At 43.2% G+C, this 14121-nt stretch overlaps 1 protein-coding gene across 2 annotated transcripts in view; it reads right to left on the reverse strand.

Annotated features, from left to right (window-relative positions):
- Positions 1-14121, reverse strand: part of USP43 (ubiquitin specific peptidase 43) — a 62306-nt gene that overhangs the window by 23075 nt on the left and 25110 nt on the right. For both annotated transcript variants that reach the window (XM_007166331.3, XM_057536637.1), the window contains exons 4-8: positions 11821-11913; positions 9742-9877; positions 6407-6542; positions 4978-5113; positions 2345-2456 (exon numbers count right to left, since the gene is read on the reverse strand). In XM_007166331.3, the coding sequence (XP_007166393.3) occupies positions 2345-2456; positions 4978-5113; positions 6407-6542; positions 9742-9877; positions 11821-11913 (613 nt within the window). The remainder of the gene's footprint in view (positions 1-2344; positions 2457-4977; positions 5114-6406; positions 6543-9741; positions 9878-11820; positions 11914-14121) is intronic.

Genomic DNA, 14121 nt, shown 5'->3' on the forward strand with positions numbered 1-14121 from the left:
AACGGTTACAATACACATTACATACATTTTACCACAATATCTAAAAAAAATAAAATCAATGGTCTCTTCAAGCAATGGAAATACAGTTCTTAAAATTGTCACTGAGGACCTTGGCCACAACTAGAAAAAAATGAAATGTTCTTACAAACTCTGGCAAAGAGAAGTGGCAGAAATCTCTACTTAAAAAACACTGATGAAATGTAGGTTGAATTCAGGCAGGAGAAGAGAGGGAAAACATTATAATTCAAAGAAACAGGAACAGGGCAAAGACAGTGTGACCCAAAACATACTCAGGGAGCTGGGAGCCGACTCCTGGACTGTGGCAGCTGACGGGGAGAGGGGCAATAAGTGTGACATTTGGGGAGTGTGGACGCCTCACTGGACTATACCTATACTCTAGCTGACCTGCCGCTTCAACAAACACAAAACTGATGGCTGGAAGCAAGCTGACTTCAGGGGCTTGGATTCAGGGCTGGCCATGCGAGGGTGTACTTCCCAAGGAGAAGTTAGTTAAATCTGGGGGGGAAAGCTCTTTTGCCTAGCACCCCTAATGGAGTCTTGCTGTTTGGATGGCAACATAATAAGGCACCTATACTGCATGGAAGCAGCTCGCCCTGCCTGCCCACAAAGAAAATTCACAAAGGAACCAGAAAAATTCCTACGCAATGATCAATCTCTTTTTTTCATAATTCATGCAAATTAATCCCGTCCAGCAAATCGGTCATTTTTGTAAGAGACATTTTCCTGTCCTTTATTCTTGGCTAGGGAAATTCACTTTGGAACCTTCAATATATGTTCACTACTTTTAATCTCTTTGGTTCAATGTTGAGAAGGCTGACAGGATTCTTTCCAAATTATTACCAATTCTTTTCAAATTCTTTTCAAATGCTTCAAAATATAAAAGCCTTGGGAATTCCCTGGCGGTCAGGTGGTTAGGACTTGGCGCTTTCACCGCTGGGGCCAGGGTTCGATCCCTGGTCGGGGAACTAAGATGCCGCAAGCCAGGCAGAGCAGCCAAAACAACAACAAAAACCAAAATATAAAAGCCTATGGGTTAGATGGGTGAGCTAGCCTGGGAGCCTCACAACCACTTAGAACACATTATTCTTACATAAAACCATGGGCATCCACACATTTGTCAATGTATCTGTGGACAAGCGTCCATAGCTGAGTTGGAGGTTGCCTGTATTAGAATTTTGCAGGCCCCACCGACTGCTTCATCGGTCTCTAAAATTGAAATGACTGGAGAGATGCAGAGGCAAAAGCACATGGGAGACCAGGGGGAGAATAAGAACAGCTGAGTTCAACGTCTGCATGAAAGCCGTTTCATCCACTCTCAACAGCCAGGAGCACAGGGTTTGGGGAAAGCTAAAGCTATTACTAGATACTCTGACCTACTTGGGGAGAAGTTTGAGTTTCTAATTTGGGCACCATGGCAGATCTGCTGGGCAGTTCATGAAGCAAAAATCCTTTGGAGATAAAGATTTGGTACAAATGTAGAAAAGGTCTTAAACAAACTGGTATTTGGTGTAAATCCCGAATCAAATGTACAGTTTTCCCAAAGCAGGAAGGCACATGAATTACGAAGAACTATGCAGAAATCCCTCTGAAATGTTTGGTACATCCCCCAAATGAAAAGTTCTCACTTAGAGAGTAGTTGGGGGAAAACAAAATTCTGAGGCTACTGATGTGTCCCTAAACATGTCAAAGTCTTCTATGCCAAGCAGCCATCAGAACAGGTTCTGATACTATCAGGGCTGAAAGGAATGGTTTTAGAATGTGTTGTTTTTATTTGGAAACTACCAGTCTGAGAATAAATAAATGAGCAAGGCAAAAAGGTGTTTCCCCTTGAGTTTTTAACCTGTTTTTCGAAAACTGGACAAAATTGTTTTAATACCTAGGTCTTCATATTTGGACATAAACATCGATTTTAATTTTCCACAGAAGTTATACCTCAAGTCCCTTGAAATTTTTGATCCAAATGTATAAGTTACAGTTTATTACAATAAGCTCCCCTCCAGGAAGAACTATGGAAAGCCATAAATATACAAAACTGAGATGAATGATGTAAATCCCACTCTTTCTTCCAAAGATGTTTTGAAAGATTTAACGAGCAAAAGCTCCGTCCATGAAAGGTATTTTGTAATGCCACAAAGAGAGAAACAGCACGGTCCATAAAATGGTTATTTTCTTGCATATAAATCAAAGTTGTTTGATACGACAGTGTGAACACTGTCATTGACAGCAAATGCTTTTCTCTCCTGAGCTACCACTAGATTCCTACACCCCTCTCTCCACACCCCACCCCCCGACAACACACATACACACACACACACACACTGACCTGTACGGGAGCCTCGCTCTTCATGAGATAGCGGACCTTGCTGAGAATGCACTGACGGAGCTGGACCCATGAGATGGCTCTGTCTTCCCTCATCAGGAAAGGTGGCCCAAACCTGGAAATCCAAGGAAATGAGGTTATTTCGGCAAAAGAAAAACCAATACCCAACAGTCAAGAGCATTGGCTCTACTCACTGGCTTCTCTCAACTGGATAAGAGTTGAGCACAAAACACAATACAAAATTGCCCATCTGAGACCCCGTTATGAATGGAGACATGGCAGTGTAAAGAGGTGGCTGGGAAACCCTCTTCCCCAGAGAAAGAGCAGACTAAGAGAACACAGGACCCAGAAGAAAGCCAGGCAGAGATAAGCCCAGTGGACACATCGATGGCTTTGTGTATCAGGAATATTCTCGCAACTGGGAATGCTTTCCATATCCCGATCCCATGAGCACGCAGCAGTGAGCTTGTGGTGTCCAGACTGCCGGCTGTCAATTCCAGCTCTGCCCTGGGTGCCTCTGGACAAACCACTGAACTCTGACTGCTCTCTGGCCCCACCTGCAAGGCTGTGTGAAGATCCAATGGGGTAAGAATGTGCTACTGTTGAATTAACTTTGCTAAAATACAGCATAAATACGAGCTGGTGCACCTGGATGGGCAAGGGCACTGGGCATCAACTGTTGAATAGACAGATGGGTTTATTTACCTTATCCTCTATTACTAGGCATTTGGGTTGTTTCCAATTGTTTATTTAAGCAATGCTTGCTCATGGCAGGAACTATACACGTTCTTTTGCCTACGCCTTTGGGTGCACATGACTAATTGTTTCTTTGGGATAAAGTTCCAGAAGTGGAAATAAGACCAAAGCTATTTATTTCCAACCTGCTCTCTAGAAAAGCCACACCAATTTACCCGTGAAGCACGTGCCCCACTCTCTTGACACTTGCCCAGAATGAGTATTATCAATTTTTTAAAGTTCTTTAATAGTCTGAAAGGTTAAGTATAGCATCTTGCTATTGCCATCAGAATTTCTTCTACTACTAATGAAGCTGAATATTTTAACCTATGCCTGTATCTCTTCTGTGAATTAATGTTCATCTCTGTGGCTCATTTTACTAAAAGAATATTATTTCTCTCCCTAATCTGAGAGCTAGGTTTTATGTGACGGATATGCATCTTTCAGCTGTCACATGATGTAAATATTTTTCTTCGTTTGTGCTTTGCCTTTCAAATTTGCTTTTAGCTTAGCATTTTAAATGTATTTGAAACATTAGACTTTTCCTTGATAGCCTCCTGTCTTAGGTGTTAAAATAGCCCCCAACTCAAAGATATAAATATTCCCCTACATTACCTTCAAGTTATTTTATGGTTTCCTTTTCTGTAATTACCTCTCCAATCAATTTATACATGTGAATTTATGGCGGGAGTAAAAAAATTGATTATTTAAAATAAAAAGAAAGCAAAATATCAGTTAGCCCAGGCTTAGTATTAAATAATTCATTCACTCCTTACTAATATGAAATACACCATTTTTATCATGTAACAAATACTGTAGTACACTTGACCTGTTCTGTGTCATTGATTTAAGTGTATATTCTTCTGCCTATATCACAATATTTTTTTTTTTTTAAAGGATTTTCTTATTTATTTATTTATTTATTTATTTATTTATTTATTTATTTATTTTTGGCTGTGTTGGGTCTTCGGTTCGTGCGAGGGCTTTCTCCAGTTGCGGCAAGCGGGGGCCACTCTTCATCGCGGTGCGGGGACCGCTCTTCATCGCGGTGCGCGGGCCTTTCTCTATCGCGGCCCCTCCCGTCGCGGGGCACAGGCTCCAGACGCGCAGGCTCAGCAATTGTGGCTCACGGGCCCAGCTGCTCCGTGGCATGTGGGATCTTCCCAGACCAGGGCTCGAACCCGTGTCCCCTGCATTAGCAGGCAGATTCTCAACCACTGCGCCACCAGGGAAGCCCCACAATATTCTAATAATTAAAACTTTATTCTGTTTTACTAGAACAATCCCTCTTCCTTCTTTCTCCTGCCCCTAATATTTTCTGGCTACTCTTACGAGTTTGTTCTTCCAGATAAATTTTACAAACATTTTATCCATCTAAAATTTTTTCTTTGGAGTAATATCTTTTAAACATTTTATTTGCATTCTATAAGAAAACTATCTGGTTTTGTATATTTGTTATGCAACCAGTCACTTTCCTGAACTCTTTCATTAGTTCTAATTACTTTCAAGTTCTTGGTTTTCTGGATAGAAAATAATATTATTTGCAAATAGTGGTCATTTTACCTCCTCTTTCCAATAGCCAGTTTCTTTTTCCCTTGTCTTACTGCACTGCCCAGGCCTTACAACACAGTATAAAATAATGGTGAGAGCAAAAATCATTGTTCCTAAAACCAATAGGGAAACCTCCGATACTCAATTGTTAAGGACAATGTTAGCCATCTGCTTAAGGCAGTTATTTCTGATCCTCTTGATCAGGAAGTACGTTACTCCCTACTCCTTGCTGATCAACTTTGAGAATGGATATTTAATTTTTTTCAAATCAGAATTATTCTAGCGCAAATTCCAACTACATGTCGACACAACCCAGACATCATGTAAAAGAAGGATGAAGTTAAACATACCTGCTGGCCTGCTGCCCTGAGCCCACCAAATTACAGAAGAGGATTAGCACCGTGGTCTCACTGTGGACGGGCAGGGATAATCGCTGACCCTCGCGGACTGCCAAGTGTGGGGAGACGGGTAGACCAGATGGACGAGCTGAAGGGCGAGAATTACATTTGCATTCTTAGAGGAGCTGCTGCGCTGGGTCAGAACCCTGGCTTCTAGCCCCTCTTCTCTTTGATCATCTATTAACCACCCTTGGGAGACACTGGAGGGCTTCAGGGGAAGTGATATTAAGGTTCATGGCACTTGTTCCATCAGGCACCTGGCATAGATAATATACATGGTAGTGAATTTGCTGTTGTGGTCAGCCAATTTTAAAGTATAAGCAGGGATTTTAATTAATACTTTTCAAAGCCAATCTGAAAAATACACCAAAATGATTTTGGTTGCTTGTATGCTTTGATCAGAGAGCTGTAGAGTATCTGCTCTCTTAGAACGCCAAAATTAAGGAGTACAGAGAGAAGGTAAGAATCTTTATTGTTGAGGAAGTAGAGGAATTGGACCATCCTCAATTTCCAATCAGCTCTGAAATTTTACTTTTAAGGCACAGATGTGTCCTGTGATTGAATTTGAAATGAGGGCTATTTCACTGAGTTATCACATAATCAGGGCCTGTCAATGTCCTGTTCCAGGCCCAGAGTCTCTCTGTTGACTCAGAGCAACTGCAGACACTTGGTTCCCACAGCCTGCCTGCCACCTAGGCTGGCCGAGGATATGGTCCAGGGCATAGGATTCATCTGGGGTATGAGTGTAACACTGGCACAAGGTCCTCTAAATATGAGCCTTACTGACTGGCTAATTGGACCAAAACGGATACTGACCTACAATGAAAGCCTGTCAGAAACTGACCATCTTTGCCTATCCGAAGTTTAGGAAAAGTTAACATAGGGAAGTGGGACTGTTAACAAAAAGTCATTTAATAATCTCTTTGGCCATCTACTGCTCCAGTTTGTAACAGTTTTACTTCAAGCACTGACCTTGAACCATAGGAGTCCTGAAGACAAAGATTACCCCAGCACCTGTTCTGAACAGTGGTTCTCAAAATGTGGTACCAGGACCAGCAGCATCGGCATCACCTGGGAACTTGCTAGACATGTAATTTCTCAGGCCCCACCCCTGGCCTACAGAGTCAAAAACACTGTGGGTAGGGCTCAGAAATCTGTTTAAACAAGACCTCCAGGTGACTCTGATACTAAGGTTTCAAGAACCCCTGTCTTAGTTGATTAATTTTTATAATCAACCATCTGTACAACAAATATCAAAGAAAATAAGCCTGATATTTCCAAGTACTAAAATTAAGTGTCTTATGCCTTAGCACCCAATGAGTATCCTCTCAAACCTATAACTCATAATATCCAAATAAAATTATGCAAAGCACTCTTGTACCTGAGAGCATCTCCTGGCCAGGTGATGGAGGGGCTTGGAAGGCATACACATTATCTCCCTCTGCAATAGTATTCAAGTCCTCTTCATCAAAGAAAGACCGCTGGAGTCCACTGGGATGAAGTTCAACCAAGATCACCTGGAATGAGGAGGATCATTTTCCCTCTTGTTTCTCAAAGGGAACTTAACAAAGAAGCAGTCTAAAAGTGACTGATAGTCTGAAACCTCTCTTTTACCTTTTCCTTCTTCCTAAATGGTTACTTATTTTTAGTAATAAAACACAGTAGGTGTAAGAATTAGATTGACCACAGACATCTCAACTGCAACAATAGAATATCAAAGTGCTAAAGGAAGAGTAGGGAGAAGAAAACTGAAAATCTAAAGTTTTATACCCAGCTAAACTATCGTGCAAGAATAAGCCTTGGGCTTCCCTGGTGGCGCAGTGGTTGAGAATCTGCCTGCCAATGCAGGGGACACGGGTTCGAGCCCTGGTCTGGGTAGATCCCACATGCCGTGGAGCAACTAGGCCCGTGAGCCACAACTACTGAGCCTGCGCGTCTGGAGCCTGTGCTCCGCAACAAGAGAGGCCGCGATAGTGAGCGGTCTGCGCACCGCGATGAAGAGTGGCCCCCGCTTGCCGCAACTAGAGAAAGCCCTCGCACAGAAATGAAGATCCAACACAGCCAAAAATAAATAAAAGAATAAAATAAATTAAAAAAAAAATAAGCCTAAAATGAAGCCACTTCAGATAAGCAAAGTGAGAGTGCTTATCACTAACAGAACTCCACTCAAAGAACTCTTAAATAGTATTGCCAACTTTTTTCATGCTATATCGTATGTGGAAAATATTTTCATGGAACACTGAGGTGAGCAGGAGAAGCTAGTTTTGTAGTGGATGAGAGGAGTGACTGCCTTGAGGGTCCTGTCTTCCCAAGACTCAACTCTGTCCCCTCAAGGGCTGAAGGAGCCAACAAGTCAGCACACATAACCCATTCAAGGCACACTGGCTGAGAAATTCTCTTGTAAAAGATACAAAAGATACATGTCAGGGTTAAAACAAAGAAACTGACCTCAGAAGGAAAACTTGAATTGCAAGAAGAAATGATGAAGCAAAGAAATGGTAAACATTGGTAAGTGTAAATACATATTGACTATATAAACCTCTAATGATAACAACTATTACTACTACTGTAACCTGTGAGAAAAGGGAGGAGGGATTCAAACACTGGATAACAACATCCATCTACAATAATATCTAAATCAAAAAGGTTTAAGGGAAATTAAAGCATAAATTGTGTTGTTTGGGAAGATTAACATAAGACTTTGTTAATTATGCATGTTGATATTTTAATGATAACCAGTGAGAGTATAGAAATATAATGTATATGTCCCAAACCAGAAGAGATGAAATAAAGAAAAATTGCTTCATCCAAAAGAAGCAGTAAAGGAGAGAAAAAAGAAACAAAGGAAAAGCAGGGTAAATAGAAAGCATAAAATAAGATGATATAAATAAATCCAAACTTGTCCGTGATCACTGATGGAATAAACTTGCCAGTTAAAACAAAATATCACAATAGATTTTTAGTTCCAATCAAAATGCCCACCTGTGGACTTTGGAATCCCAAGTGACTCCTGTCTCCCTGAACAAACACATCATGCCTTTTATTTATTTATTTATTTATTTATAAGTTTTTTTTTTTTTAATTTATTTTTGGCTGTGTTGGGTCTTCATTGCTGTGCGCGGGCTTTCTCTAGTTGCGGCGAGCGGGGGCTACTCTTTGCTGTGGTGTGCGGGCTTTTCATTGTGGTGGCTTCTCTTATTGCGGAGCATGGGCTCTAGACACATGGGCTTCAGTAGTTGTGGCACGCAGGCTCAGCAGTTGTGGCTCGGGGGTTTTGGAGCACAGTCTCAGTAGCTGTGGCACCCAGGCTTAGCTGCTCCATGGCATGTGGGATCTTCCTGGACCAGGGCTCAAACCCATGTCCCGTGCATTGGCAGGCAGACTCTTAACCACTGCACCACCAGGGAAGTCCCCATCATGCCTTTTAAATTCCTGACAGTCCTTTTACTCTCTTAAAGTTTCAAACTCTACCTCTCTTAGACTTCCCCCCATTTTGATCTTTTATTACTGCTGTTTTTTCCTCCAAGACTCTCTCTCACCCACTGTCCTACTGTCTCCCTCACTATAGATTCCCATATAGCACTTTGGGTTTACAAAGCAAGATACACACATTTTTTTCCCCAGTTGAGATCCTCATTAAAATGGTGAGAGAGGTCAGAGGGATTGACTGGGTGGGGGCAGGAAGGAGTCCACTGGGGTTATGGAAAGCCTCAATAATCATGGTGGTTACACGTATGTGCACGCATGTAAAAATTCAACAAGTTATAACCCTAAGACATGGACACTTTCTTGTACCTATGTTATTCCTTAACAAAAAGGGTAAAAATACTCTTTAATTAGAAAACAATCCCACGAGGTCACCAGGGAAGTGTAAAATTTCCATTTTACAGTTAAAGAAACAGAGGACCAATTACTTCATCCAAGGTCAGAAAACTAGAAGGGACTGAATCACAATTAGAACCCCACTTCGAGCCCTCTTCATCATACTGCATTGCTTTTCACCACCATCACTTCTACCCTGTCCTTTCATGGGAGTCCCTGTTAGGAGTCTGCCCTCCAAAGTCAAGTGAATCCAAACTCTTTACCAAGACGTTCAAAAAAAAAAAAAAAAATTGGAGCACGTCCATCCCACTCTACTCCAAACTGCCTCTCTCATGTACACACCACAAGTTCCTTCAGTAGTTCCTTATATTTCATTTATTGTCCCTTCAGTCTCCTGGCTTATATGCTCGGGAGTGAAAGTATAGAATAGTGGTTGTGAAATCAAACCATCTGCGTTTGATTTCAAATCCTGGCGCAGCCACTTACCAGCTGTGTGACCTTGGGCAAGTCACTCAACTTCTCAGTGCCTGCTGCTAACATGAGGATAATTGTAATGTCTACCTCACAGGATGGTGGTGAGGAGTAAATGAGCTATAAAGTTCATAGAACGGTACTCAGCACTTCGTAAGCTCTACTGAGAGTCAGCTATTGTTGAAATGATGATGATCGTAATCATCGTCACTTTCTTGGAAGACAAAGGTGGTATCCTTTTCCGGTGGTTCTGTGAAAATGCAGGGAGAGGTCAAGGCCCCGTCAGCACAGACACCAGGGACTGTTAATCAAACAGAAACTCATGAGTCACTCAGGAGTCACCGGGAGCCAGAAATTAACCTAAACACCCTAGGCAGCCGGCCCAGGTAGCGTTCATCATCCCATCACCAGGCCCCATCACACCTCATCCACAGGGATGCCACCTTCCTCTGCAACCATCTTCCTCAGGGCTCCCACCGTACTGAGGATTGGCACGGCCAGGCCAACCCGCAGGAACCGCTGGCTCTTAGAGGGGAAGACCAAGGTGACGCTCAGGAATCTGGAAAATAGGAAGGAGGCCACATCCTTAAAGGACTGACATGGCTTGTTGCCACCATCACTGATAATGGATCAAGTTCAGCGCTTAGGCAAATCTCTGCTTCCTGGTCGGGTCATTGCCCTTTAGGTATGCTGTCACCAGGTGGCAGTGGAGAGGCAAATCTCCAAGGGTCTCAGCTGAGTGTACTTTTCCAGCAAGTTAAAAATAAAAGATATTTGATTAAGAATCACAATACAGACCTTCCTCAACTTATGATGGGATTACAAACCGATAAACCCATTCATTGTAAATTGAAACTATCTTAAATCGAAAATACATTTGATAAAACTAAACTACCGAACATCACAGCTTAGCCCCGCCTACCTTGAACGTGCTCAGAACACTTACATTCGCCTACAGTTGGGCCAAATCATCTAACACAAAGCTTCCGTGCTAATAAAGCGTTGAATCGCTCATGTAATTTATTGAATACTATTTGGAAAGTGAAAAACAGGGATTTTAAGTGTATCGGTTGTTTACCCTCGTGATCACCAGGCTGGACCGGGAGCTGTGGTGATCCCCTGCCCAGCCTCACAAGAGAGGACCGTGCCTCATACTGCTTATCTGGGAAAAGATCAAAATTCAAAACGTGAAGCACCATTTCTACTGAATGCGCATCACTTTCGTACCATTGTAAAGTCAAAATACTGTATACCAAACCATCGTAAGTCTGGGACCATCTGTACAGATCTATATAGTCTCAAGGTTCTGTTTGTGAAATAGATCATCTTAAGCAAAAAGAAACTTCGAAGTCTGAGAAGTAGAGCAGTCAAGCTTCTTCTTCCAGGACAACTCAGCACTGTTGATGAGGCTCTCCTTTCCTCCTGAAGTTCTCCCTTGGTAATGGGATACAGCCCTTCTGCCCCCCAACCTCTCTGGACTCTCTCTGGTTCTACTTCCTACTACCCCCAGCAGCACACCAGGGCTCAACCCCTCCAGCTCCTGTTTCCCCTGCTCTATACTACAGTAATTATCGAATTCATACAACTAATTAGCAGAACTGGGACTTGAACCCAGGCAGTCTGGCCCCAGAGTCAGTGGTCCTAACCACTGTGCAATGCTGCATCAGGCCAGGTATCACAGCTCATATCTATCGGTAGCCATCATCTGATGATAGGATAAGCCAGTGTTATATTTGTGGCATAGACAATCAGCAGCACAGGAATTCAGAGCAGAAAGGGGGATTAAGTTGCCAGGAAAGGCTTTACAAAGCCGTCATGTCTTCACTGCATCCTAAAGATAGAGGATGTCAACAGACAGAGGGCAAGAGAAATGGTTTTTACAAAGATGAGGAACCCAGGGAAGAAATGCCGCCTTCCGTGACAGTGAAGGCGCCCCATATAGTTCGCTAAAATTCCATGAGACTGACACTGGCCATTGCCTTAACAGTCACTGCTAAGCCCTGGACTTCTGGGACGCTTGCGCTACGTGCTTCTTACTTTTGCAGTGACCACACCTCCTACCTAACCCTGCCTCCTCTTTTCTTTTTTTTCCTCATAGCTCCCAACAACCCTTTTCCTTTTTCTTTGCTCCTGAAATAAACCTTTTCCTACACCCTCACTAAGAGGAAAAAGGATTTGGAAATAAAGCAGGGGAAAGCAGAGGGTGACAGATTTTCTCCAGTTCGCCCCTGTCTGATTGAGTGGTACCAACTGGCCGGTGCCGGCTTCTGAATGGGCCAAAGATATAAGCCTGGCAACAGGGCTGATAAACAAAAGCATGTTTATAATTCCTTCTTCGGCTAAAGAAGGGACTCTGTAACCTTTCACGTTAATTGTCCCATTCAGTCGTTGAATGTCCCCAAGCTGCCAGGCTTGGCAGAGAAGCAAAAGAGAAAATGCAGCTGCAAGCCCAAAAGATTCCCAAGGATGGAAGTCAAGTTCACGGGCATGATGCTCACGTACCTCGTCTGTCGCAATGGGATAGGCAGTGACACACACAGGAAAGGATCGAAGGTGTTGCTCTGTTTCAGGCAGTGGGGACAGGTCAAGGAAGATCTGTGAGGGTGCAGGATACACATTAAAGTTTAATCACACTGAACAGTTTGGCAGTTCCTCAAAAAGTTAATTAGAGAGCCACCATTGCAATTCCACTCCGAGATCTATACCAGAAAGAATTGAAAACAGCTATTCAAATCCTTGTACACAGAGGTTCATGGCAGCATTATTCACAATAGTCAAAGGGTGGATACCACTCAAGTGTCCATCAATGGGTAAAACGGGTAAACAAAATGTGTTATAGACACATAATGATTATTATTCAGCCACGAGGTCCTGACACTTGTTACATGAATGAACCTCGAAAACATCATGTGAGTAAAAGAAGCCAGGCACCAAAGGCCACATATTTATGATTCCAATTATATGAAATATCCAGAATGGGTAAAGCCATAGGGACAGAAAGCAGATTGGCGGTTGCCAGGTGCTAAGAAGAGGGAGGCCTGGGGAGTGACTGCTTCACGGGTACCAGGTTTTCTTTTGGGGGTGATGAAAATGGTTCGGAACGAGAAAAAAGTGGTGGTTGCACACCATGGTGGGTGTACATTCCGCTGAATTGCACACTTAACATGGTTAATTTTATGTTATGTGACTCATCTCAATTTCTTAGAAAGGATAAAGTTTAGTCACACGTATGAGTGCGCTGAGTATGGGAAGGGATGCTGTAACTCCTCCAAATAGAAAGATACTGTGCCAGCTTTCAAGCTCAGAGGTCTCAGCCTCACTGGGCCCCAGAATCACATAGGATGCTGTTTTCAGATGCAGATGCCCAGGCCCCACTCCTCGAGATTCTGTTTCAAGGGAAGCAGGGAGAGGGAGGCACAGTCATCAGAATTTTAAAAGCTCCCCAGGTGACTCTAGTGTTCAGCCAGGCGGAGAACCACTGATGCAATCCACCTGCCTTACTGTACGGCTAAAGGAAACAAAGCTCAGAAAACAGCAGCTAGTAGTAACAGCTAACGGTGAAAGAATTTACTAAAAACTGGGCATTGTGCATGGATTAACCCTTGCCCTAGCCATAGTAACCAGGATGATCCCCATTTTACAGAAGAAAAAACTGAAACACAGAGAGGTTAAGTCACTTGCCCAAGGACACACAGCTCTTTTTTTTTTGATGATTTAACTTTTTTTTTTTAAAGAAAGTACTTGAACTGCGTTTTTTTGTTTTTTTAATTTACTTTTATTTATTTATTTATTTATTTATGGTTGTGTTGGGTCTTCGTTTCTGTGCGAGGGCTTTCTCTAGTTGTGGCAAGTGGGGGCCACTCTTCATTGCGGTGCGCGGGCCTCTCACTATCGCGACCTCTCTTGTTGCGGAGCACAGGCTCCAGACGCGCAGGCTCAGTAATTGTGGCTCACGGGCCCAGTTGCTCCGCGGCATGTGGGATCTTCCCAGACCAGGGCTCGAACCCGTGTCCCCTGCATTAGCAGGCAGATTCTCAACCACTGCGCCACCAGGGAAGCCCCACATAGCTCTTAAGTGGCAGAACTGGCTCAGGTTCCAGAGCCCATGACCATCATCATTTCTTCAGAGTCGTTAGTACAAGTAGATCCACATAGTTTATTTATATTCTTTAAGCTCTTTGAAATTTAACACTCCCATATTTAGCATGTATCTCTGAGAGGGAAAGTCAAGTTTTATATTCCACCCGGGTGCTCTTATTTTATTTCCTTCATCATATAATGCTCCACATTCTTCCAAGATATAAGGGGGTTCTGGATGCTACATTCCTTCTCCTAAAATCTACGTGAATTTCCTTGGGAATAGGGGAAAATACTCCGCCGCAGGCCCTGCTCTCAGCACTGGACAGCCCTAGGGTAAGTCAGCAAGGAAACCGGAGCTGGGATCAGAATCAGGTTTCCTGAATCTCAACAGAAAGCACCAGTCCCGCTGGATTGGTTTTCCATTGAGCAGACAAAATAGAAAAAGCCAGGGCCCAGCAAGAACCCCTGAGGTTTTCAGGGTGTTGTCCCAGGCGACCCTAAGTGCTCTGCTCATAGCAAGAAGGCTTTCCTGGATACACGTTAATAGAATGCCAACCATGATTTTAGAAAACAGACCGGAGTACAGACCGGAGTATTTAATGTTCAATCACTCTCTGGTAAATTTCCCTCTGGGAAAACCATAGCAATATTTTGGTAAAGAGAATGCATCAGACATCAAGCTCCAACTAGCAGGGGGACCCGCCATTTGTGGGGGCCCCTCTG

The sequence above is a fragment of the Balaenoptera acutorostrata genome, chromosome 20 (genome assembly GCF_949987535.1).
Source record: "Balaenoptera acutorostrata chromosome 20, mBalAcu1.1, whole genome shotgun sequence".
In the NCBI taxonomy this organism is placed as follows: Eukaryota; Metazoa; Chordata; class Mammalia; order Artiodactyla; family Balaenopteridae; genus Balaenoptera; species Balaenoptera acutorostrata.